We start from the raw sequence: 27,339 nt of genomic DNA, 5'->3' as shown, positions 1-27,339 counted from the left end.
CTTTAATGCGTGAAGTCACTGTTACAGTTCAAACTGAGAACCAGCTGTTATTATAAGATGAACCTGAAAGTCAAGTGTCAGACTGCAGGGTCCTGAGGACATGTAGTGTGTGTAGAGTGTGTAGAGTGTGTGTAGAGTGTGCAGAGTCTGTAGAATGTGTGTAGAGTGTGTACAGTGTGTGTAGAGTTTATGTAGAGTGTGTGTAGAGTGTGCAGAGTCTGTAGAATGTGTGTAGAGTGTGTGTAGAGTGTGTAGTGTGTAGTGTGTGTGTAGAGTGTGTGTAGAGTATGCAGAGTGTGTAGAGCATGCAGAGTCTGTAGAGTGTGTGTAGAGTGTGTAGAGCATGTGTAGAGCGTGTGTAGAGTGTGTAGAGTGTGTAGAGTGTGTGTAGAGTGTGTAGAGTGTGTGTAGAGTGTGTAGAGTGTGTGTAGAGTGTGTGTAGAGTGTGTGTAGAGTGTGTAGAGTGTGTGTAGAGTGTGTGTAGAGTGTGTAGAGTGTGTGTAGAGTGTGTAGAGTGTGCAGAGTGTGTGTAGAGTGTATAGAGTGTGTGTAGAGTGTGTAGAGTGTGTGTAGAGTGTGTAGAGTGTGTGTAGAGTGTGCAGAGTGTGTGTAGAGTGTGTAGAGTGTGTGTAGAGTGTGTGTAGAGTGTGTGTAGAGTGTGTAGAGTGTGTGTAGAGTGTGTAGAGTGTGTGTAGAGTGTGTGTAGAGTGTGTAGAGTGTGTGTAGAGTGTGTGTAGAGTGTGTAGAGTGTGTGTAGAGTGTGTGTAGAGTGTAGAGTGTGTGTAGAGTGTGTAGAGTGTGTGTAGAGTGTGTGTAGAGTGTGTAGAGTGTGTGTAGAGTGTGTGTAGAGTGTGTGTAGAGTGTGTAGAGTGGGAGTAGAGTGTGTGTAGAGTGTGTGTAGAGTGTGTGTAGAGTGTGCAGAGTGTGTGTAGAGTGTGTGTAGAATGTGTGTAGAGTGTGTAGAGTGTGTGTAGAGTGTGTAGAGTGTGTGTAGAGTGTGTAGAGTGTGCAGAGTGTGTGTAGAGTGTATAGAGTGTGTGTAGAGTGTGTAGAGTGTGTGTAGAGTGTGTAGAGTGTGTGTAGAGTGTGTGTAGAGTGTGTAGAGTGTGTGTAGAGTGTGTGTAGAGTGTGTAGAGTGTGTGTAGAGTGTGTGTAGAGTGTGTAGAGTGTGTGTAGAGTGTGTAGAGTGTGTGTAGAGTGTGTGTAGTGTGTGTAGAGTGTGTGTAGAGTGTGTGTAGAGTGTGTAGAGTGTGTGTAGAGTGTGTGTAGTGTGTGTAGTGTGTGTAGAGTGTGTGTAGAGTGTGTAGAGTGTGTGTAGAGTGTGTAGAGTGTGTGTAGAGTGTGTGTAGAGTGTGTGTAGAGTGTGTGTAGAGTGTGTAGAGTGTGTGTAGAGTGTGTAGAGTGTGTGTAGAGTGTGTAGAGTGTGTGTAGAGTGTGTGTAGAGTGTGTAGAGTGTGTGTAGAGTGTGTGTAGTGTGTGTAGAGTGTGTGTAGAGTGTGTAGAGTGTGTAGAGTGTGTGTAGAGTGTGTAGAGTGTGTGTAGAGTGTGTAGAGTGTGTAGAGTGTGTGTAGTGTGTGTAGAGTGTGTGTAGAGTGTGTAGAGTGTGTGTAGTGTGTGTAGAGTGTGTGTAGAGTGTGTGTAGAGTGTGTAGAGTGTGTGTAGAGTGTGTGTAGAGTGTGTGTAGAGTGTGTAGAGTGTGTGTAGAGTGTGTGTAGAGTGTGTGTAGTGTGTGTAGAGTGTGTGTAGAGTGTGTAGAGTGTGTGTAGTGTGTGTAGAGTGTGTGTAGAGTGTGTAGAGTGTGTGTAGAGTGTGTAGAGTGTGTAGAGTGTGTGTAGAGTGTGTGTAGAGTGTGTAGAGTGTGTGTAGAGTGTGTGTAGTGTGTAGTGTGTAGAGTGTGTAGAGTGTGTAGAGTGTGTGTAGTGTGTGTAGAGTGTGTAGAGTGTGTGTAGAGTGTGTAGAGTGTGTGTAGAGTGTAGAGTGTGTGTAGTGTGTAGAGTGTGTAGAGTGTGTGTAGTGTGTGTAGTGTGTGTAGAGTGTGTAGAGTGTGTAGAGTGTGTGTAGAGTGTGTAGAGTGTGTGTAGAGTGTGTAGAGTGTGTAGAGTGTGTGTAGTGTGTGTAGAGTGTGTGTAGAGTGTGTAGAGTGTGTGTAGTGTGTGTAGTGTGTGTAGAGTGTGTGTAGAGTGTGTGTAGAGTGTGTAGAGTGTGTGTAGAGTGTGTGTAGAGTGTGTGTAGAGTGTGTAGAGTGTGTGTAGAGTGTGTGTAGAGTGTGTGTAGTGTGTGTAGAGTGTGTGTAGAGTGTGTAGAGTGTGTGTAGTGTGTGTAGAGTGTGTGTAGAGTGTGTAGAGTGTGTGTAGAGTGTGTAGAGTGTGTAGAGTGTGTGTAGAGTGTGTGTAGAGTGTGTAGAGTGTGTGTAGAGTGTGTGTAGTGTGTAGTGTGTAGAGTGTGTAGAGTGTGTAGAGTGTGTGTAGTGTGTGTAGAGTGTGTAGAGTGTGTGTAGAGTGTGTAGAGTGTGTGTAGAGTGTAGAGTGTGTGTAGTGTGTAGAGTGTGTAGAGTGTGTGTAGTGTGTGTAGTGTGTGTAGAGTGTGTGTAGAGTGTGTGTAGAGTGTGTAGAGTGTGTGTAGAGTGTAGAGTGTGTGTAGTGTGTAGTGTGTAGAGTCTGTACACAGAGTCTTACACATTTACAGCATTTAACAGACACTCTTATCCAGAGTGACTTACATTTATTTATTTATTTATTTTATTTCAGTTTATACACCTGAGCAATTAAGGGTTAAGGGCCTTGCTCAGGGGCAAAGTAGTGGACCTGGGATTTGAACCAATGACCTGCCGATCAGTAATCGAACACCTTAACCATTGAACATGTCTGTACAGTGTGTGTAGAGTGTGTGTAGTGTGTGTATGTATACACTGCTTTTACACTGCTTTTGTATGTGTGTACAGTGTTTTACTGTGTGTACAGTGTTTGTACAGTGTGCATGTCTGTGTGTAGTGTGTATAGTGTATATACTGTGTGTATACAGTGTGCGTACAGTGTGTGTGTGTTTGTACTGTGTGTGTGTATTCAGTTTTTGTACAGTGCGTGTGTGTTTAGTGTGTATGTGTGTGTGTACAGTGTGTGTGAATACAGTATTTGTGTGTGTGTATAGTGTGTGTGTCTGTGTACAGAGTGTGTGTACAGAATGTGTGTGCGCGTGTGTGTACAGTGTGTGTGAGTACAGTATGTGTGTGTGTACAGTGTGTGTACAGTGTGTGTGGGTGTGCAGTATGTGTGTGTCTGTGTACAGAGTGTGTGTGTACAGTATGTGTGTGTGCGTGTGTGTACAGTGTGTGAGTACAGTATGTGTGTGTACTGTGTGTGTACAGTGTGTGTATATACAGTGTGTGTGTACAGTATGTGTGTGTGTACAGTGTGTGTGTGTGTGAGTACAATATGTGTGTGTGTACAGTGTGTGTACAGTGTGTATATACAGTGTGTGTGTACAGTATGTGTGTGTGCGTGTGTGTACAGTGTGTGTGTACAGTGTGTGTGTGAGTACAGTATGTGTGTGTGTACAGTGTGTGTATATACAGTGTGTGTGTACAGTATGTGTGTGTGTGTGTGTGTGTGTGTGTGTGTGTGTGTGTACAGTGTCCTGACACGGCTATCCGTGGCCCATATGGTCATGTTTATCACTTGCTTTCGCAGCAAATGGTGCTGTTGGCTAAACACACTCAGGCAGCTTCCACTGGGAAGTCTCGACATTCCCAACATTGACGCGGAAAAATTCCCAACCACAACGTCAACGTTCATCTTTAATTTACTTCCAAAATGTATTTTTTTAAATAATAGATAGCGAGAACTAATATTATTTATTCTTGCCAGTGGATTGCTGAGTATTTTCAGTGTCAGAACTTCTGCTGTTATTTATTTATGCAAATGAGGCATCGACTATATAAATATTCATAAATTGACAAACAAACGTCTTCTTTTCTGTCTCTCATTTCCTTCTGCGTTATCGCGTATATTTCATTTCCTTCTGTTACTAAACCCCGTCTGAGATCAATAAAAATTGTAAAACCTTTAAAAAGCCGATCTTTTCGACGCCGTGGGGTTTCTGCGGTCCGTGGTGTGGAACTGCGGCGCTTCTTGCCGTGGTGCGTCTCGGTGTTGCCGTAGTGATGTGTGAAGTCATGAGTGGTAATTCTGTGGCTTTTCTTTCCCTCTCTAAATCATCTCTAGTTTCTGTCTCGCTTCACTGTATTTCTGACATTTATTTCATTAAAGGTTGCCTGCTAGACTAGAGGGAGCAAGCGGGAGAAACCAGGCGGCCGTGAAAAGATATAATTTTTGTGGATTGACTTGAGATACGAACAGGGGCGATTCTAGAATTTTCATTTTAGGGGGGCTCAGCCCCCCAGGGTAGGGTTGTATACTACTAACCTTATTGCAATCCACTATTCCGTTGTATTCCCTGTATTTCACTGTAAAAGAATGAAAAATTTAGATGTGACCAGTCACTAGAAAATTTTGAGCTGTGAGTTGTGCCATTTAGTGTTTCAGACAATATAATGATGTGTGTCTTTAATCATTTCTGTTCGTGGCTGCATATTTGTAATGCCGAAATACACAATAATATGTTTTACATTTTAAAAGGTCAATTAAAATAAATCATGGTCGTTTTCTAAAGTATGTTTTCATGGGTGTTAATCGTTTCACTTTTGTTGGAAGAAAAAACAACTATCACACTGTGATAAGGGCTGAAGTTGAACGCAGCGAAGACGCATTGGATGAGAAACCGAACTGTGTATTGGTCCAGTAACCTGCAATTACAAGAACTGCACCGATGCAGATGTCATATCATAGCAATCCATCAATAAAAGCACACACACACCTTGTACTCTCTGATGTTTGCTCTGCTCGGCGTCCCTGAGGATTGAAAAACGCGCTGAATCCACGCAGACTCGGTTCAGGGGAGGAGCCGAAACATGACGCAGCTTGTCGCCGCTTCAAATGCGTTTTTAAAGGGGACTGAAGCGATCAAAAAATAATTAATCAAATAATTTTTTAGGGGGGCTGGGCAGAAGTTTAGGGGGCTAAAGCCCCCCTAAATAGGGCCTAGTGACGCCCCTGGATACGAACGAGAATTTTACAAGATTCAAGATTTATCATTGTAAAGAATGCTAATTAACTCAACTTACAACCTGACGTGAAAGGAAAACCTAAAAAAAAGAAAAATAAATAAATAAAAAATTAATAGAAAATTTCTCACTCCATAGAAGTGCTTTCATTTTTAGATTTTATTTTATTTTATTTATTTTTCAGCGAAGCATCTTTTTAATTTGCCAGTACATGCGCATACAATATATTCTAGTTATGCTTTTTTTTTTTTTTTTTTAATATAACAGAATTATTACAGAATGATCATCGACACATCGCTCTGTATACTACAATGCTATATTTTATTTTGATCTAACCTTAATCTGGCTTTCGTATATGTCGTTCTGAAGAAAGCGAACAACGGGATCAATGCGGTTGAAAAGGTTTGAAGGCATATCGAATGAGAGCCACATCCTGTGGAACGATATGATATTGATATTAATATAGACTGAGACTGGAGATCTCCAGCACAGAAGAGTGTGTGAAATTCCCTGTCTAATATCCACTGACTCAGTGAGTGTGCTCTGGTGTACAGAATATCTTACTGTCTCTACTGAAATAAACGCCGTATTATAAACATGCTAAAATGGTGGAAACATTTCAGCTGTAATTTTTTTGTAGCTTGCTCAACACTCTCGGTGTCAGAAGTGCGCGTCCGAAATCCGCGTTCACTTTGGTGTTGAATTCAGTTCGGTACTTACTGCATTTGATTCAGTACCTTTTGCATTTGATTCAGTACCTTTTGTATTTGATTCAGTACCTACTAGATTTGATTCAGTACCTACTGCATTGATTCTGTTTCTACTGTATTTAATTCACTAACTACTGCATTCAATTCACAACCCACTGCATTTGATTCTTCGTCTTCTGCATTCGAGTCAGTAGCTACTACATTTGATTCAGTACCTACTGCATTTGATTCAGTACCTACTACATTTGATTCAGTACCTACTACATTTGATTCAATACCTACTACATTTGATTCAGTACCTACTGCATTTGATTCAGTACCTACTGCATTTGATTCAGTACCTACTGCATTTGATTCAGTACCTACTGCATTTGATTCAGTACCTAATGCAATGATTTAGTAGCTAATGGATTCTATTCAGTGTTTACTGCTTGGTTGCTGATACTCTACATACTGATCATTATGTGTGTGTGTGTGTGTGTGTGTGTGTGTGTGTGTGTGTGTGTGTGTGACACACTACATAAACAGTGTGTAGTAGTAAAATGTTTTTTGTCCTGTACAGAAAACAACACACAACCCAAATTCCTTTTTTACCCTAGTCATGTAAGCTTAGAAAAGAGCTCGTATGCGGCCGCTCTTGGCTGGTGTGTACAGTGCAGGGGTGAGTCGGGGCAATCGGACAGGTCCCGTCTTGGCTCGGTAGTGATGCATTGTGTTTGGGTTCCTCTTTGACACTGAGCTAATGCGCTGTAATGGATTGCAAATGAACTGCGCCAAGGACACCAGCGATTCATCACGGCGCCCAGATGCTGCGGATTTCACCTCCGTCGGCGGGGAAAAGGAGCGAAGCCACTGGATGTGGCCTTAATCAGTATTTATGGCAGGGTATCTGGCAAAAAAAAGAAAATGGCAGCTGGACTCGGGGAGAGTTAGAAGAGCGAGTTCCTTTAAATGCTATCAGAAAATTGGGCTAATGCTAACGGCGCAGCGCTACGGCCCGACTGAGATCAATTCTTTATAATTGCACTCACTCGCTGTAATGGCTTCACATCAATTTTAGCACTTAGTGGCTTAGTGTGTACGGCGGAAGGGTCTCAGAAATGACCGTGGATCTAATTACGCAGCCACGTTATGGAGTGCTTCGGAGTACGCCAAAGAAATCCAGCGCTTGGGTCTCGTGTACGCCGACGTAAAGATACGTACAGCTAAGTTCCCTTCGACTTTATGCGCATAAATCAAGAGATGCAATAAAATGCATTAAAATGCTTGTGTGGTGTTACAATAAAACACTTGCTACATTACTTTAATTTCATCATTTAATTTAATAATACATACATTAATATGTAATACCAATTGTAATACCATGTTTTTCAAGCATTAACGGATGCTTCACTCCTAATAGTTAGAATGAATTAGATGATGATGATTCATTTTTTTTGCATCCTTCACACCCAGTGAAATAGGTCAATCTGACTGGCTTCCTGTAGGTGAATCGATTCAGTGTCAAATCACTTAAAGGCTTCATACAAGAGTGATTGATGGATTGATTCAGTTCTTGCACGTGAGCCGTTTCAGAGTCGAATGACTCAGACACTCTCACGCCGACGGTGGTTGGTGCGTCCTCACCATGGCATGTTTAATTCACTTCCTGCAGGTGAATCCAGTCAGTGTCAAATTACTCAAATGATTCACATATTAGTTAGATTGTCCAGTTCTTGCAAGCGATTCGATTAAGAGTCGAATCACCCAGACGCTCCCACACCAAGCGAGATCGGTTGACTGAAACACTTTACGCAGGTGAGTCGATTCAGAATTGAACAACATACTGTAGATGCTCTTGGATACAAGGTTCCTGCAGATGAGTTGATTCAGAATTGAATCATTCAGACGTACTCACACCGAGTGAGATCGCTGTGTCGTCACCGTGGAATGTTTGATTCGCTTCCTGCAGGTGAGTCGATTCAGAGTCAAACCACTCAGACAACCTCATATCAATCCCACCTCCAAACCTACCTGCCTTTCCCCTACTCAAATCAGATTCGTAACTACCGTATGTAATTCGCTCTGGATCGAGAGAAAGATGAAAAGGTGAATCATTTAAAATATATATATATTCATGAGGCAGGTGTCGTAATCAAGACTGACATCGAAACACATCTTACCTGGCCTAACTGCAACCTTAGTCTAACTGCGAGTAAAAAGGAAATGTTTGATCAGACATCTTTCGATCAGTCGCTTTTGTCTCTCTCTCGCTCTCTCTCTCTCTCACACACACACACACACACACACACACACAAAGCCACAATCTGCCTCACTCCTCACAGCCTAAAGCCTTAAAGCGTATGCAAATGAGCTGCTCTGGGCGGCGCTGCTATTTTAAACAGCCATCATTGTTAGCAGGATCGCCGGCAGACAGGAAACAAATTACAAGTGCTATTTATTTTCTGTGCTCGAGCAAATGAGTCGGTCTTAATGGTGCTCAGAGTAAATCAGACAGATTGTGTTAATAAAGTACCGATCCAATTCAGGCTCGCTTTCATTCGGCGGAGGCGTGCTACGAACCAAAATGAAGTGAAGGTCTGTGTGTTCGAGCGTGCGTGTGTCTGGGAAAGAGATGATGATGATGATGATGATGATGATGATGATGATGAGTAGGAGGAGGAGGAAGATGAGCAGGTCTTTTATTTCCTCTTGCAGATGTGCTGGATCAGGTGAGCGCAAGCTCCAAACAAACACACACCCACACACACACACACACACACACACACCAGAGAGTGAAATGAGATGAGATGAAATGAGACGAGGAACAGAGTTATACTTTCCTCTGATCAATGGCTATCAAATCCACCCCAGTTCCAGCACTGAAGCAGAAATGAGTCCGACTCAAACACTCTTTCCACCAGGGCCCTGTCCCAATCCGCTATTAATCAATCGCTAGGGACACTCGTTTGTGAAGACGGGAGAAAAATGCTGTCATTTTATCCACAAAAAGTATTAAACAAATGATATCTGAGTTAATCGTTCACGTCCTGATGTCATGTCTTTTGATTCGATCGACTGATGTTTACATACGCGTAAAATCTATCTATTTATTTATTTAATTTCTCTTCCATTTTTCCTATTATCTCCCTTCTCTTCTTTTCTCTCCCTCCCTTAGGAATGGCTTTAAGACTCAATAAAAATGTAATCTTATATATTGCTGACAAAGTCTTTGCTCTTCCCTGAAGTCGAATGTGGCGGCCAGTTTGTTAGAGACGAATACTTTCTATTGAGAAAAAAAAAAAGTTTATTCCTCATGAAACCCAGAATAATGTTAATAATTGATGAGACCAAAATATTTATATTATACCGAATAATATTTTCAGTGTTATATCATTCAAAGAAGATTTTCTTAACACACCAGATCAACTGAGACGTGTCTCGTGTTTGAAAGCGAACTTTCGAACATTTGGTTTTCGTTTCAGAAGTAAACTCTACTTTCTCCTCACTACATTTTCATCACTTCACAAAATCTCGCTGACAAGGAATCTAAATTCCTAACAAATCTCTCTGCTGCTACGAAGACCTGGCACACGACAGAACCGCTAGCTATTAGCATTCAGCTAATCGGCGTCCTCATGCTGGCTAGCATACAGAAAGCTGCTAGCAAAAGTTTGTTCTTCTGTTTGTTGATCTTTCTTGTGTTTTTACCATCACACTTTAAATCATTTTAACAGTTTAGACTCGAGTGAAGAATTTGAAGCTGGATTTCAACTTTTACCAGAGAATTGTACAGATAATACAGTCTCACTAAAAGCTAGCACTAGCATGTGCTCGGTTCTCCAGTCACAACTTCCTGCAGTCAGTTCACACTTCCTGACTGACAAGCAGAAATGAAAGAAAGCCGTGAATTGATCTTATCCTGTCATTTATACAGTCTCACCAGGATTTCTCTCAGGAATGATGTAAACTCTGTGACATTCGGAGGAGCTTGCGATTTTTCGAAACAGCCCAGATTTTGTGCGGATATCGGGTCGAGGCGTGTTGTGTGTTGTGTGACACGAGTACAGCTCTTATAAACAATCATTATGTATGTTTTCACTGAGAGAAGTTGAAAAGAAGAATCCTGGGCTTGTGAATTCACCAAAAAAAAATAAAAAACAAGCAGTTTTGCCCAGAACATCTCTGGGACTGGGACTGATTCATGATCTATAGATAAATGTATATATTTACAATTTAATTTTAGCAGATAATCTTCTCCACAGTGACGTGTAAAAGGTCTTTGAAGTCTCTATGAGTGATTTAATCAACACTGGTTCACTAGTACCCCCCTTTCCACCAACTGGTTAAGGCTCTGGGTTGTTGATCGAAGGATCGGGGTTCAAGGCCCAGCACAGCCAAGCTGCCACTGCTGGGCCCTTGAGCAAGGCCCTCAACCCTCCCTGCTCCAGGGGTGCTGTATCATAGCTGCTCCTGCACTCTGACCCCAACCTCCTCAGTTGGGGTATGTGAAGAAAAGAATTCCACTGTGCTGTAATGTATATGTGGTGATAATATAGGCTTCCATGCCCCCGTTCTATAAAAAAACGAGTGCTGTTTCAGAGCTAGAGCTGGTGCTGGTTTGAATTGGTTTGAAACCTTCAACGTTATACAGCAACGTTAGCGCAGCAGCGGCAAGCACAACATCAACAATGGGGATGTTGCTTTACTGTTAATGCTCATGGCTTTGCGAACCTACCCCTGACGCAAGCGGTTCTTAAGTCTAGACCAGCAATGTTTTGGTGCTACTTAAGAACCACTTTTCCTGCTTCAGAGCTTTGGGTGTCATGGAACAGAACTAAAGCTTGAACAGAAGTAACAGAGATCATGTAGCTAGTAGCTGCCGTCTTTGAACTACTCTTGCGCCAGTCAGCTTTGTGATCAGGTCTTCATCAGTGATCATTCAAAGACCTCAGCAGGAAAGAATTAGTGTAGGTTTGGTGGTGAACTCAGAATTTGAGCTGACCTGTTAAGTTCTTCAGGTTGCTTAATTTCACTCAGGACATTATTTACATTGGCTTTATTTCCTGTCCAGAGTCGGCCAATGAGGATGAGGTTCACGTCTGAGTCTGGTTCCCCTCAAGGTTTCGTCCTCATATCATCTCAGGGAGTTTTTCCTCACCACCGTCACCTCAGGCTTGATCATTAGGGATAAATGTTAGAGATAAATAGCAACTTAATTTTAAACATTAACATTTTTATTCTGTTTCTATACTTCTGTAAAGCTGCTTTGAGACAATGTCATTTGAATTAAATTGAATTGATTAGAATAAAGGGGGCATAGTGGCTTAGTGGTTAGCACGTTCGCCTCACACCTCCAGGGTTGGGGGTTCGATTCCCGCCTCCGCCTTGTGTGTGTGGAGTTTGCATGTTCTCCCCGTGCCTCGGGGGTTTCCTCCGGGTACTCCGGTTTCCTCCCCCGGTCCAAAGACATGCATGGTAGGTTGATTGGCATCTCTGGAAAATTGTCCGTAGTGTGTGATTGTGTGAGTGAATGAGTGTGTGTGTGTGTGTGCCCTGCGATGGGTTGGCACTCCGTCCAGGGTGTATCCTGCCTTGATGCCCGATGATGCCTGAGATAGGCACAGGCTCCCCGTGACCCGAGGTAGTTCGGATAAGCGGTAGAAGATGAGTGAGTGAATTAATTGAATAATTCATTTCGTTTGCTTTGCTAATCTGAATTTGAAAAAGAATTTGAAGAAGACTATGAGTGATTTGTCACTTGTGTCACATGGTGAACATGAAGAACACAAACAAGATCTTCAAATCTACAGATGGAGACTGGAGACAGGGAATTTAATCCAAACCTATCCTTTAATGGATTGTAAACGGAAATGAATTTGTTTTTGGAGAAGCGTCTAGCAGCAGTTAAGTCAAATTTTCACTCATCTGAAGCGCTTCATCTGTTACTACATAAAAGGTGATTATTAAAATGAATACGGCAATTATGGCTGTTATCCCTGATCATATCCATAACGCTTCCATTACACGCGAGAGAGAGAGAAAGAGAGAAAGAGAGAGAGAGAGAGAGAGAGAGAACTTCTGATTAAAAAGTCTAGTTACTTGTCTACTTGACATGTATTTACAAAACAATTAAAAATGACCTGAATGACTAAACCCCGTCCTAGACACTTTTTTTTTAGATTGTTCAATAGATTTTGTTGAGATTTGTGTTTTTCTTTGCTGATGTCGTCACTTTTCTATCTGTTTACTCGGTATCAGCGATGGAGCCGTAATTACACGGCTGTAGATGGTGTACGTGGAGGACCAGAGACCAATAAAACAGTAACGATCGTCTGGCATTAAGAGCAAATGAACAGAATCCGTCTCCTCGCTGTGACAACACCGGTGACTGAGTGATGCAATATCGCTAAGTCATTCTCCTCTCGCTCTTTATGTTCGAGTGTTATGGCTGCACTAAAGGCCATGAGGATGCTGTTGGTGGATGTGGAGCTCGTTCTTCACACTTGGTCTCTGTACTGAAGTGCATTATGCGTAAGTCAGTTCTGTAACTCTGTTCTGAGGTAAGAGGTGATGAGACCTACATTAGCTGGTTAATGTGATAAATTAAGCTGAGTTGGACTCAGACTTTTGTTTTACTGTGTTTGGACTCAATGAATTTGCCTCTGCAATGTTGAAATTTGCTGTGTTCGGCTTTTCTATATTTCGGTTTACTTTGTTTACTTTACCGTGTTTGGCTTCAGTCGCTTTTGTTCGGTTTAACCGTGTTTAACTTTAGTGGGTTTTATATTATTGTGTTAAACCTTTATGAGTTTGTCTTCACTCTCTTTGGATTTATTGTATTTATCTTTAATGTGTTTACTGGGTTTATATCTCCTGTGTTTGGCTTCACTGTGTTTATATTTACTGTGTTTAACTCTACCATGGTTGGCTACATGGTGTTTAACATCACTGTGTTGGGCTTCACTGTGTTTAATATCAATGTGTTTATTTTTACTGTGTTTAACTTTACTGTGTTTAACTTCACTGTGTTTGGCTTCACTGTGTTTAATATCAATGTGTTTAACTTTACTGTGTTTAACTTCACTGTGTTTGGCTTCACTGTGTTTAATATCAATGTGTTTAACTTCACTGTGTTTAACTTTACTGTGTTTGGCTTCACTGTGTTTAATATCAATGTGTTTATCTTCACTGTGTTTATCTTCACTGTGTTTAAGTTCACTGTGTTTAACTTTACTGTGTTTATCTTCACTGTGTTTAAGTTCACTGTGTTTAACTTTACTGTGTTTATCTTCACTGTGTTTAACTTTCTTTGTCTTTACTGTGCTGTTTTTTTTTCTGTGCTTGGCACAGAAGTGTTTTTGTATGTTTTGGCCTTGCTATGTTTGGCTTTTCTGTGTTTAGCATTGCTGTGTTTTCTTTTGCAGTTTGGAGTGTTTTCTTGTTTTGTATCGAATGTGTTCAGTCTTGCTGTGTTGGGCTACTTCATGTTCAGCTGTGTTTTGTGTAACCCCTATTACTGTGTAACGGTGTTATAATAACAAGCGATGCTAGATGTGGGGTCGGTACAACAAGCTGGAGCAACACCGGTGTGTTAATCCTTATCTAATCAGTCTGCAGTATGTACATAATCCACCATCACCAAGCAGCATATGGGCAGCAAGATTATTTGTCTGCAACACACACACACACACACACACACACACACACACACACACACACACACGCTCTTTTAAACTCTAATAAGCTCTTCTAAAAAGGTTCGTTCTGGAGGCAGAGGTGTTAGATTCCTCTTTTTATATTTCCTACATTTGTTGTTGCACATCTCTTCTTCAGCTTCACTCGTGTGTACACAACAGACGTGTGTGTAGGAAACACACAACAGATTAGACGTGTGTGTGAGTAACACACAACACACGTGTCGTTGAAGTGCTTTCAGCGGAAATATGCTAGCCTGCTACTAAAAAGGTGTGTGAGTTTAAACCTACTGGGTGGGAAACAATGCACCATTAGTCAGAGATTAGCATTTTCACACCTCGGTTCACAGCTACACCGACATATGGATGCACACGGCACTGGAAATCTGTTCGATCGTGAACGCTGCGGCGTGTGAGAGTGGGATTTGTTTGTCTTGGAGCATTGGTGGATAAATAAGGGATAAATAAGGAACTTGTCCAGAGGGGAAAAGGAAATGAGGTAGGTAAGCGAGCTGCTTTCTCAGCTTTAGCCTCGCATCTCCATTGTGAGAATAATGAAGATTAATAAAGCAGATTAGCTGCAGTCGCTACACCTGCATCCGCAAACGACACATCGATCACCCCAATTTGTGTGTGCGTGTGTGTGTGAAAGTGTGTATGCTCGCTCTTGTTGTGTAGCAGCGCAGCGATTTTACGTTACACGATGCAGTCGCAAAAAACGTCCTGTGAGTTCGTGTTCTGATGGTGGAACTTCACTTCTGTTACGAACATCTGGTACAGACACGTGCTAATAATTACAATTGATCTATTTTTAATTAGACGATGATGTTTCGTCTGTGTTGAAACAGTCGTTTAAGTTATAATAATCGTACTCACGTTCACACACGTGAAGGGAAGAAGGATTTGGCAGAACGCGCGTTGTGATGACGTCACACCAAACGTCTCAGCTCAAGATTTGCAGCTTTTTTGAAAAATCTCTGAATCTCTCTGCCGAGGATCGGTCAGAGAGAACAGACAGAGATATTCGTCCTGAAGTGGGCGGGGCGTTCAGTTTTACCCAGTGAGAAATGAAGAGACCAGCACTGGGAGTGATGGGTGGGGCTTTTCACACCTGGGTTTGTATAATCAGAGGTTTCACATTGCTCCTATTTTAACACTGAATCCTGGCTCTTCATCATCTGACCTTTCACACTGTACATTCCTAAATCCTGGTGAACCTTCTTCTATTTTGCATATTCCTGTATCAACAAACCCTGATTGGATAAACCCAGCATCGTTTTGAGACCAGCATTAAACCGTGAACATGCAAAACACGTAAACTTTCAACAGACTTGGTTGAAAATAGGTGAAGAACCGCATCACATTCATCAGGAAGACATCTGATCTGATGGGTCTTCAGTTCTGTAGCTAGCTTCCATGGACAGATCTCACTGCTCTGGTGCTCCAAGTGAAACCATGGCAACTGCTTAAAAAAAAAACCTGAAGTTAAGCCCGCCTACTTGGGACAAACATAGAGCGATTTAAACACTGCATGGCCAGAATAAAAACCCTGATGTCTGCTGATGTCAGCGCAGCATGAGAATGATACGTTACATCTGGATTAAAATGTCGACTAGAGTTTTATGGAAATAATAATAAATCTCTGTGAGTTTTATTAGATTATTATAGGCCTGGAATATACAGTATTCATATCATTGTGGAAGAGAAATAAACCTCTATTTATGTACGGTTTTCGTGATGTTTACGTTTTCAAAACGGAGCCCCGCCCACTTTTCTGCTTGCCGGTGTTGACACCGAGCTGACGCTTCCGACCTCCTGCGTTTTTTTTTTCCCGATTGTTTTGATGTTACAATTTATTAAGAAAACTTGATCTTTTTTTGGGAAAACTTTCTCTCGTGCTTACGAAGACAAAAGTCAGTTCAGGCTTTCCTGTAACAAACATGACTCATTACACACACACACACACACACACACACACTGATGCATGAGACATTCTGATGTAAATATTTGAAGCGCTGCTAATTTCACTGCGGTCTCGCCTTTCTCCGGTCGGTTCCGAGCGCTCCAGGGGAAGATTACACCAACAAGCTCGCTGTAAATCTGCTCCACCTCAAGCGGCTCACCGTCTCAGCTCGGCTCGCTGATTTACGACCTGCTCGCTTCAGAGAGCTCTGAGGAACTCACACATGACTGATGAGATGCAGGAGGGTCTTAATACGGTACGGTCGAGCGATACCGTCGGGTACGATACGGCAAAAAATTTAAATAATAACACAGCGATACTTTAAAACAACTTGACTACACAACACGTATAGACAAGTTTAAAAAAAACCTTCAATGTCCAATCTGGATGTTACTTGTGATGTTATAGAAAACAGATAAAGAAAGAAAATTTCAAATACATGTGAAACAGTCAGACCCCTGATATATATAATAAATATATATATAAAATACATCTTGAACATAAGGCGGCGTCTGACAGACGGACGGCAAAAACTTGAGCAGATGTTAAGGACACACACGCAGATGTGGCCAAAGTCAGCGACTGGAAGCCAACGGTGAGGTAACCGACACGTAATGTACACAGGATACAGTAGGAGGATTAAAGCTGACAAAAATTAATAAAAGATCCTCAAAATGTTTTTGCGAACCACTTTAAAGTGGACACCCAAAAGAATTCGGATTGATGTAGAAATTACAGCTACACCACAAAAAGACGCGACAGCAAGATCTCAGATAGATTCAGATTCATCTACAGGTGCATAAATTAGAATGTCATGGAAAAGTTCATTTATTTCAGTAATTCAACTCAAATTGTGAAATGTGTGTATTGTATAAGTTCAGTACACACAGACTGAAATAGTTTAAGTCTTTGCTTCTTTTAATTGTAATGATTTTGGCTCACGTTTAACGTTTCACTCTCTCAAAAAATTTGAATATGGTGACATGAAATCAGCTAAAAAACCCAAAACACCTGCAAAGCATTCCATCAAAATGCTCTCTCAGTTTGGTTCACTAGGCTACACAATCATGGGGAAGACAGTCATGAGGCTGATCTGACAGTTCATTGACACCCTTCACAAGGAGGGTAAGCCACAAACATTCACTGCCAAAAAAGCTGTTCACAAGGCCATCCTTAAAAATATTCCTGTTTGCCGTAACCCGACCGACTCAATTTTTTTTTTACTTTAAAGGTGCCCTTGCACTAGTGTTAAGTTCGTCAGACGAGACGAGACGAAATATGTTCGTCAACAACCTTTTTTTTTCATGACTAAGACGAGACGATGACGAGACTGCACCGCTGTCCAAAAACGCTGACTAAGGCTAAATTAACATGCATTATTGTTGACGAAAAAAGACGAGACGAAAATGTTTTGTATAAAATAAAAACTAAGATAAAATCTCTCTTCATTTTCGTCTACAATTGTCTCTGCTTTTTCATCAGCTGTTACGCCTTTAAAATATTCACAACGAGTTCGCGGCTTCGCGCTGTTTAGTGTGTGTGTAGAAACAATCCGTCCACACGCCGCTCCTGAGCGCAAGTCCACCCCTGGTCTAGTCAGGCTTTTTGTGTTAAATTATATTTCCTGTCGCTGCGCAGCTCTTTTATTGTACATGACAGCTTATGTCCCGATGGCCGGTCTTTGCATTAAGATTAAAAGCAGCATCAATAAAGTAAAAAATGTGATGTGCGGTCAAGTTCGAGTGAAACATATGTGAAACACTTTTTTTACTGAAATGTTTATCAGTAATAATCTCAGTAATAATGTGTTATTTTAAAAAAACGACTACAATTTTTTGACTAAAACTGTGTCAAATGAGGTTTGCAACGATGCGCCCGAAGGCACGGGTTGAAGACCCGATCTTGAAGACTACGTAATCACCGTCACCAAAATTGTACTTTTTTTTTTTTTACATTAAAACCTACTGAACTTTTTTTTTTTTTTACTGTTACTGCAAACCAAAATATTTTTAAGGATGAGTGTTGTTGCCCAGAGTGTTGTATCCAAGCATGTTAACAGAAAGATGAGTGTAAGGAAAAAAGTGTGGAAGAAAAAGATGCACAAAGAACCATGAAAACCGCAGAGGCTTGTCAAGCAAAATCCATTGGGGTGAACGTCACAAAGAATGGACTGAGGCTGGGGTCAAGGCATCAACACACACACACACACACAGACGTGTCAAGGAATTTGGCTATAGTTGTCGTATTCCTCTTTTTAAGCCAGACAAGAGGCGTCTTAGCTGGGCTAAGGAGAAGAAGAACTGGACTGTTGACCAGTGGTCCAAAGTCGCCTTTTTAGATGAGAGCAAGTTTTGAATTTAATTTGGAAACCAAGGTCCTAGAGTCTGGAGGACGAGTGGAGAAGCTCATAGCCCAAGTTGCTTGAAGTCCAGTGTTAAGTTTCCACAGTGTGATGATTTCCTGGTGTTGGTCCACTGTGTTTTTTGAAAACCAAAGTCACTGCAGTGGTTTACCAAGAAATTTTAAAGCACTTCATGCTTCCTTCTGCTGAGCAGCTTTTTAAAGATGCTGATGTCATTTTCCAGCAGTATTTGACACCTGCCCACACTGCCAAAAGCACCAAAGGTTGGTTAAATGACCATGGTGTTGGTGTGATTGACTGGCCAGCAAACTCACCAGACCTGAACTCCATAGAGAATCTATGCTGTATGCTGTCAAGAGGAAAATGAGAAACAAGAGACCAACAAATGCAGATGAGCTGAAGGCCACTGTCAAAGAAACCTGGGCTTCCACACCACCTCAGCAGTGCCACAGACTGATCACCTCCATGCCACGCAGTGTAAATTCAGGCAGTAATTAACGCAAAAGGAGCTCCAACCAATTATTGAGTACATATACAGTTAATGAACATACTTTCCAGAAGGCCAACAATTCACTAAAAATTTGTCTTTTGAAGTATTCTAATTTTTTCAGATTGGGTTTTTGTTAAATGTGAGCCATCACAATTAAAAGCACCAAAGACTTAAAGGTGCGGTGTACGATCTCTGAAAGCAAATGCTGACATTTGAAATCACCAAAACAAACACGCCCCTAACCCAAATGGGTGTCACCTCTGTTTGATAGCTCCTCCCCACACGTACATACGTAACCCAGGCAACTATTATGGCGGAACCTGTTGTGGCAGCTGGCCGAGGGGGTATTTTTATCAATAAATGAACAGAATGAGTAACACTATGGTAATACAAATATGTTTTTGTAGTACTGTGTGTTGTACAGTGAAAGGTTTAGCTCCGTTACACGCGGAAGACGAGGTTGAACACCTAGAACCCGAGGCAGAGGTAACATTAGAGGCAGAGGCTAACGTCAGACATGCGCACTGAACACTCTCTCCGCCGCATATTGACAAGACACGCCCCTTTCTGCTCATTGGCTACACGTTTGTTTTGTTAGTCCGCCCGACTCGGTTTTCTGAAGCATTTCTGAAACATCGTGCACCGCACCTTTAAACTACGTCCGTCTGTGTGTACTGGACTTCTATAACACACAAGTTTCAGTATTTCAGTTGAATTACAGAAATAAAGGAAATTTTCCACAACATTCTAATTTATTAACCTGTATTACTAAAAGATGACAACAAACCAAATGTAAAATTATTAAAGCTTGAAATAGTCTGTTTTACTGGCAGTAAAAACAAGTGTGAAATGAGTCAAAAATGTCTAGAATGATCTTTATTACAGGAAATATTACATCAATTGAATTAGATTGAAGATGTGTTAGTTTTTTGTGCAGTACATTCAAATAATAATAAGACACCTTTGAACGAAGCCCCGGAACATTTTTTAAATTCCTGAAAGTAAACTTGAAAGGTTTCCATTTACACCGGCTAATAAGTGTAAAAATATACTTATATATATATAACGCAATTAACACCAGTTCCTTTCCACCACAAGTCCACTTTGAGAACCATGGCTTTAGAGCAAGTTCACAGATTTTCCCCATTTAATACTAACTTAGTTCCTCTTTGGGGGCACGGTGGCTTAGTGGTTAGCACGTTCACCTCACACCTCCAGGGTTGGGGGTTCGATTCCCGCCTCCACCTTGTGTGTGTGGAGTTTGCATGTTCTCCCCGTGCCTCGGGGGTTTCCTCCGGGTACTCCGGTTTCCTCCCCCGGTCCAAAGACATGCATGGTAGGTTGATTGGCATCTCTGGAAAATTGTGTCCGTAGTGTGTGAGTGTGTGAGTGAATGAGAGTGTGTGTGTGTGCCCTGTGATGGGTTGGCACCCCGTCCAGTGTGTATCCTGCCTTGATGCCCGATGACGCCTGAGATCACACAGGCTCCCCGTGACCCGAGGTAGTTCAGATAAGTGGTAGAAAATGAATGAATGAATGAATAATCCCTCTTTTTGACCACAACATCCACAAAACAATCTCCATGACATCCCAGAGGAACTAATACTTATCTCTATAAGCTCTATAAATATGAACATTCTGAAGGAACCATGGTTCTCAAACTGGACTTGTCTATCCAGTGGGTTCCTGACTCACCGCCATGCTGACCGCTGTTTTAATCAAATATGACTCTTATATGTTATCAATCTAAAGCGTTTCCATCTGTAGGTTATTAGAGCAGATGAAATAAGAGTTCATTTAATGCTGTTGTTGTAAAACTTGATGTCATGATGATATCATGTGCCATGATCGCTTGGGTTTGTCTGCATAGTTGTTGGTCCCAGATATTCTGGTTTGAGTATTTCTTCTAAGAAACCCGACGATCTACTATTTTAACACACAAAGTTCTTGAGAGTTTGGTGCAGGAAACAAAAAAACTTTGAATAAGCAACAATTCTGTGGGTGGAAATGAGTCGTGGACAAGAGAGATAAGAGGAAAATGTTCAGCTGGGTTTAAAAGCTGCCTGAAAGAATAAAGTATCTCACTGTTATAACCAACCGTAGTGAGAAATGAAGCACAACACATCAAACCTTCACGTGGATGAGCTACATCAGCAGAAGACCACATCAGGTTCCTCTTCTTTCAGAGAAGATCAGGAATCTGAGGCACTGTCAGACAGCTGTCCAGTTTGTGTGAGTCTGTGTGTATGATAGCCTCAGATTCCTGTTCTTCTATGACAGGAGTGGAACCTGATATGTTACCGACATTAACTGACATGCTTGGTCTGCATACTGCATACGGATGCATACGCTGGGATTCTGCCACACCATTGGTTGACTGGATAACCGCATATGAGCAAGCGCACCTGTGTTCCTAATAGAGTGGACAACGGGGTATTAATACTGTGGCCAGCGATGGCTCGTCTCTTTCGTTGGCCTTTGAGCGAGCAGGACCGATTCTGCTCGAACAGTTTAGAATCACCCAGGAACATATCAGCACTTTCTTTTTTTTTTTCTTTTTTTTTTTAACTGTCCCAGTTCGTGATTTCTCAAGAACATGACATGGTGCATTTTTTAAGAGAGAGAGAAAGAGAAAAATATGAGGTGAGAGAACATGGTGAGAGAAAGACCCTTTATAGCTGCTATACAGGAACCGAGAACGTATTATAATAATAATTTGATTCACGGGTAAAATTAGCATATGGATAAACAAAAGAATGGAGTTCACGGAGAGAACATTAACGTTGCTTCATCGTATTATCCCTTTGTTGATTACTTTCCTATCACAGCACACATCCAAGCTGTTGTTACATATCCAGTGGTCCGTATTAATATTTGATGGGAGATGAGAAGAACGCTGAGAACTTGAGATGGAGAATAGCTTCTGATGTGGTGTAGAAGGTCAGGAGGATTCAAACGATTTGATGGATGGAACAACTTCTATCTCAGACTCCAACTTTGGTGGACAAACGTGAAAGTTAAGAAAAAAAATGAAGATCATTTCAGCAATTATTTTAATTCCACACGCTAATTCGGAGCATGCTGAGACCCAAACCTGAGATCTTTGATCGGTCTGAATTCATGAACATTGAGTCTGATGCTTTAGACTAGAAAAAGCTCTGCGATGTGCTGGAAAAACGATGGACAACGACGGACAATACAAACCCACCAGACATGAAAGAGACAAAAAAAAAAGAGACAAGTCAAGCTTCTTACCCTCCAAGCAGCATGTCCTCCACAGGCCAGAGTGGGTCATGACCTCCTCGTTCTTCTTGCTGGTCTCGTTCTCGTTGGTCGTTTTGATCTTGCAGACGCCGCGTGAGTACAGCCAGTAGTCTGTGCCCACAGCGATGGTCATGAGGCTGAACGCAGCAAACGCGCCCACCGTGCTCAGCAGCATCTGCACGCCACGGTCAAACGTGCCCATGCTGCTGCATTGCACGACGGGGGGACCCCCTTTCCTCTTCACGTACAGGAAATAAATATTGGAGAACGGAGGGGAACGGACCGAATGGAAAAAACGGGACAGGTTGGAGCGGAAGGAGGGGGAAGAAGACGGACCCGCCGGGAACCTTATGGTTGCGTTTGTACGATTACTGATTAGGAAAGAAATTTGGAAAAGCCTTTTCGGCTGATGCTGTGCTTTTTTTTTTTTTCTCTGCTACTTTTAAACAATAAAACAGGCTAAAGAAGCAGCGTAGTTACGTGCGGATCTTTAATTAAACACAATACACATGTACTAACCTATCGTCAAAATTACTTAGAGGGACTTTAATGACATGATGAGGATCTGAGACCTGCATGTGACAAGCGCAAGTGTGAGTTTAATCCTTTCGCAGGTTCTGAGCTTGTCTCGTTCTCTATGATGTGTTAAAGGTGTTAAATACAGCACTCCGGAGGAACGCAAAGATGAAATGTTGGCGTGAAATGGGGGTGGACGAGGAACAGAGAGACGCTTTAACCTTTGTATTTTTTTTAAAGATCTATACTATATATGCAATGAATCACAACAAGTGTGGAGCTAAAGAGCAGCAAAATTGCAAAAACACACACACACATACACACACATACATATATATATATATATATATATATATAGATGTATATATATATATGCACAAACATACACACCTTGCTCCTTCAGTAAGCTATAACTAAGCACCCTGTTTCAATAAGGAGGACAAAAAAGAAGCATGAAGAAAGGGATGGCAGGATAAACTGGTGGATGATTTTAAGTGAAACCAGAAGAAGACTATAGGACAGTGGTGTGCAGATGTGCCGGTGACATCCCTGTCAAATATTAGAAAAAGGAAGCAAACGCACGAGGGAGAAAACCAACCAATCAGAATCGATCGATCGATCGATCAATCAACAGACAGATGAAAGGGGGAAATTAAATGAAATAAAATCAAAGGAAGACCCGGCTGATATCCTCTTTCTTTTCTTCCTAAAATTTTGGTCCCCAGTTTCCATAGGTGGCTCCTAGAGCTGCGAAAATGTCCTCCGAAAACGGGAACGGCATCCGCGTGCGGCATCGCGCGACATGGACGGAGAGAGAGAGGGGGGGAGAGATAGAGAGAGAGAGAGAGAGAGAGAGAGAGAGAGAGAGAGAGAGAGAGAGAGAGAGAGAGAGAGGACGGAGAGAGAGAGAGAGAGAGAGAGAGAGAGAGGACGGAGAGAGGACGGAGGGAGAGAGACACACACACTGAGAGAGAGAGAGAGAGAGAGAGAGAGAGAGAGAGAGAGAGACTAAGAGAGAGAAAGAGAGAGGGAGAGAGAGAGAGAGAGAGAGAGAGAGAGAGAGAGATGCACAGTGGGGGGACGTATGGACTGATGTAAGGATGTGAGGATAGATGGAGAGATGGAGGTTCGGTGGCGCGCTCCTGGCCGCCCGGTAAGCTACCGGTCTTACCGCCGATTTTTTCCCTCTCGCGCCGTTACATCCAAATCCGCGACGCCCGGTGATGGACGGACACGAGGCGACCGGCACGCGCGGCTCCTCAGCGCCATGTATCGAGAAAAAGAAAAGGAGGAGGAGGAAAGAGAAAGAGTCCTGTGATGAAAAACAAAACGCGACGTGTTGCGGAAAGCAAGAAGAGGAACCGGAGCGCAGAGGAGGCGGGAGCACAAACCGGAGCGCAGAGGAGGCGGCCCTCCGTTCCCATTGGCGCGCGCCACTCCTGCATGCCATAGACTTAGTGCGTGCATTAGAGCAATCATCATTACCAGCTATCTTATATTTATTTATTTATTTATTTATTATTAAAAGCCTTATTCAGAAAGTAGGCAGGGATGTTAATATTCCTCCAATAACGTAATGTACCTTTTACTTTGTATAGAAGAACGTTTGGGTCATTAGGAGTGGAGCGAAGTTCAAATAACTGTTCGTCCGATTGGTCTGATATTTGTGCTAATTTGTAAAATCCGATTGATGTTTGATTTGTGTTAATTAATGATCATAATTATGCTTATGCCAAGAAGATTTGTGTAAAGTGCTTGGACCCCTGCAGATCGCTGCTCTCAGCTGTATAACTGCAACCTTCCTGGTTACTGGTTAACTAACCTTAACTAGCTCATATAACCAACAGCAATTAACAGCTACCTAACTGCTTGGTCTGCTAGATATGATTTAATGCTAGTATTTTAGCACTTTAGCAGGGCTCTCAAGTTTTGAAGACAGGCAAGAGTGACATATTTTAAATGTCTAACCCCCCCCCCCCCCATCCTCCCCACCCCCCGGAAATTCCAACTTAATATTTGAATTAAACAAAACATATTAAATTATGCAATGTAGTGCTGGTGGTTGTTAGCCTTATTTTTCTGAGACTTAATTTATGATAAATTCATTATTTTATAAAATGTCATAAAACCGGGGCCCCCTTGGACCGTCTCAGGGGCCCCAGTTTGAGAACCACTGACCTAGACTACATGTTCTGAGCAGGTGTTGTCAGTGAACAGGCTGTAAAACTGTTGGCTAAGTTACAGACACTCATGAGAAACTCATGCTGATGATCTGGGAAACGTCTCCAACAGCAGTCACAATGTCATTGTTTGTGTCACACAAGTTGTGAATTTGTTGTAACATTACAACAGGAGATCATGACTTACTCTGTGCTCAAAGTGATGCTCACAGCTCCAGTGGTTTTCTCTGTGGGTGAACGAGGATGATGATGAACAAATCCAGGATCTGCTTTTTTTTCATTGGTTGTTGTGTTAAATCTTACCCAGATACAATAGTGCTATTTTCTGATTGGCTATTATTAATAATAATAATAATAATAATAATAATAATAATAATAATAATAATAGTAGTACTTTCCAAACTACAACTTCAACACATCAGAACAACACAATCAGAAAATAAAGTACAATATTACGTGTATTAGCTTTACATCATAAATATATAGACACAATCTATAACACGGGGGCACGGTGATTTAGTGGTTAGCACGTTCGCCTCACACCTCCAGGGTTGGGGGTTCAATTCCCGCCTCTGCCTTGTGTGTGGAGTTTGCATGTTCTCCCCGTGCCTCGGTGGTTTCCTCCGGGTGCTCCGGTTTCCTCCCCCGGTCCAAAGACATGCATGGTAGGTTGATTGGCATCTCTAGAAAATTGTCCGTAGTGTGTGAGTGAATGAGAGTGTGTGTGTGTGTGTGTGCCCTGCGATGGGTTGGCACTCCGTCCAGGGTGTATCCTGCCTTGATGCCCGATGACGCCTGAGATAGGCACAGGCTCCCCGTGACCCGAGGTAGTTCGGATAAGTGGTAGAAGATGAATGAATGAATGAATGAATCTATAACACAGAACTTTAAAACATTTTATTCTTTTGAGAAGTCAAATACATCAAGAATGTTAAACATCTCTCATATTACCATTGATAGCTAACGTGTTGTTAACAAAAGACAAGTGTGCAGGTGTCCATGTTGATTTTTTCAATACTAGAATGCGTTTAAATTGTGAATGTATGATAAACTGTGTGTGTGTGTGTGTGTGTGTGTGTGTGTGTGTGTGGTTGGCAGGTTCCTATCCACTGTGGGAGCTTGTGTTTGCCTATGCGTCCCTGCATACTAATCCGGCTCCATTAGCTGTGTGCAACGAACAATGTGCAAACAGCACTGCTAGCATTGGCTATGCTTTCTCTGTGTGTGTGTGTGTGTGTGTGTGTGTGTGTGTGTGTGTGTGTGTGTGTGAAACCCACTGTGAATCCACACAGAATGGATTTACTGGGAGCGGACATACATATTAGCAAAGTTACTGCGAGACGTCAGCATGCTCTTTGTCACCAGAACACCAAGCAGGTTATAACACTGTTATTATAGATCCTATTAGCAATGTTAACCAGATTAGTGCTGCAAAATAAGAACTCAGTGCACACAAGTGCCATTGCTAATTATTTCACTCACTCACTCACTCATCTTCTACCGCTTATTCGAACTACCTCGGGGAGCCTGTGCCTATCTCAGGCGTCATCGGGCATCAAGGCAGGATACACCCTGGACGGAGTGCCAACCCATCGCAGGGCACACACACACACACTCTCATTCACTCATGCAATCACACACTACAGACAGTTTTCCAGAGATGCCAATCAACCTACCATGCATGTCTTTGGACCGGGGGAGGAAACCGGAGTACCCGGAGGAAACCCCCGAGGCACGGGGAGAACATGCAAACTCCACACACACAAGGCGGAGGCGGGAATCGAACCCCCAACCCTGGAGGTGTGAGGCGAACGTGCTATAATTATTTTATTTCGTTCTAAAATTAAAAACACAATATACAGTGATTTTGGATGATGTAATGAATCCATGAAGACATGTTTGGTGTTTCTGTATTTTTCCACAAGGTTAGTGTACAGTAGCTAACAAGTGATGGAACATTGTAGTGTTCAGTTTAGCACAGTGCACCAAATTCCACCGAGTTCTCCGTGTCTGTCTGAAATCACTAACCATGTGATAGCAACAGCTTCGTAGATTCGATTGTATGATGTAAAGAACGAAAGTCTTCCTTCTCCAACTTCTTCGCCGTTCTCGTCTACTTCAGGCGACTCATCTATTCTCCACCAATCTCGCTCCCTGTATGTGTTTGTGTGTCTCTGTTGTGTCCTCAGCCCTCGGCTTGGCCAGAAAAGAACAGCACTAAAGGAAAATCAATATATTTTCAATTTGCAGCAATGACTCGCTCCCTTGCATTCTAATCACAGCCTCTGAGAAAGAGAGCGAGATAGAAAGAGAGAAAGACTCTGCGATCGCTGCTGTGCTTTCCACCATGTAGCCCTTTTCCACGAACAAGATAATCCTAAATATTCTCTGTTCTGTTTAGTTCAGTTCTGTGCATGTGTGACACAGTGCTGTGATTACATTAACAGCAACATTTGGCTCAGATGATTCGGTGGACTCAATGCATGGCACATCTGGTCTTCAGTTCTCTCCACCTACTTTACTTCCTACCTGCAATTAGTTCCCATTTCCAGTGGATTTATCTTGTCCTGTCTTATATGGCTTTACAGACTTTACGGACAAAAATAAAGTTTAAAAGGAAGTAACTACTACTGGACACTGGACAGGGCAGGCTCACTCACTCACTCACTCACTCACTCACTCACTCACTCACTCACTCACTCACTCACTCACTCACTCACTCATCTTCTACCGCTTATCCGAACTACCTCGGGTCACGGGGAGCCTGTGCCTATCTCAGGCGTCATCGGGCATCAAGGCAGGATACACCCTGGACGGAGTGCCAACCCATCACAGGGCACACACACACACACACTCTCATTCACTCACACAATCACACACTACAGACAATTTTCCAGAGATGCCAATCAACCTACCATGCATGTCTTTGGACCTGGGGAGGAAACCGGAGTACCCGGAGGAAACCCCCGAGGCACGGGGAGAACATGCAAACTCCACACACACAAGGCGGAGGCGGGAATCGAACCCCCAACCCTGGAGGTGTGAGGCGAACGTGCTAA

At 42.3% G+C, this 27,339-nt stretch overlaps 1 protein-coding gene across 1 annotated transcript in view; it reads right to left on the bottom strand.

The window, feature by feature from the left end:
* Positions 1-22,019, bottom strand: part of LOC132861045 (voltage-dependent calcium channel gamma-2 subunit-like) — a 60,724-nt gene extending 38,705 nt beyond the window's left edge. Inside the window, exon 1 of the mRNA XM_060892387.1 lies at positions 21,576-22,019. Coding sequence (XP_060748370.1) covers positions 21,576-21,786 — 211 coding nt within the window. The 5' untranslated portion in view covers positions 21,787-22,019. The remainder of the gene's footprint in view (positions 1-21,575) is intronic.
* Between the last annotated feature and the right edge of the window lie 5,320 nt (positions 22,020-27,339).

The sequence above is a fragment of the Tachysurus vachellii genome, chromosome 18 (genome assembly GCF_030014155.1).
Source record: "Tachysurus vachellii isolate PV-2020 chromosome 18, HZAU_Pvac_v1, whole genome shotgun sequence".
NCBI lineage: Eukaryota > Metazoa > Chordata > Actinopteri > Siluriformes > Bagridae > Tachysurus > Tachysurus vachellii.
Note: the sequence above shows the minus strand (reverse complement) of the source record. Positions and strands in the feature narration are given on the sequence as shown.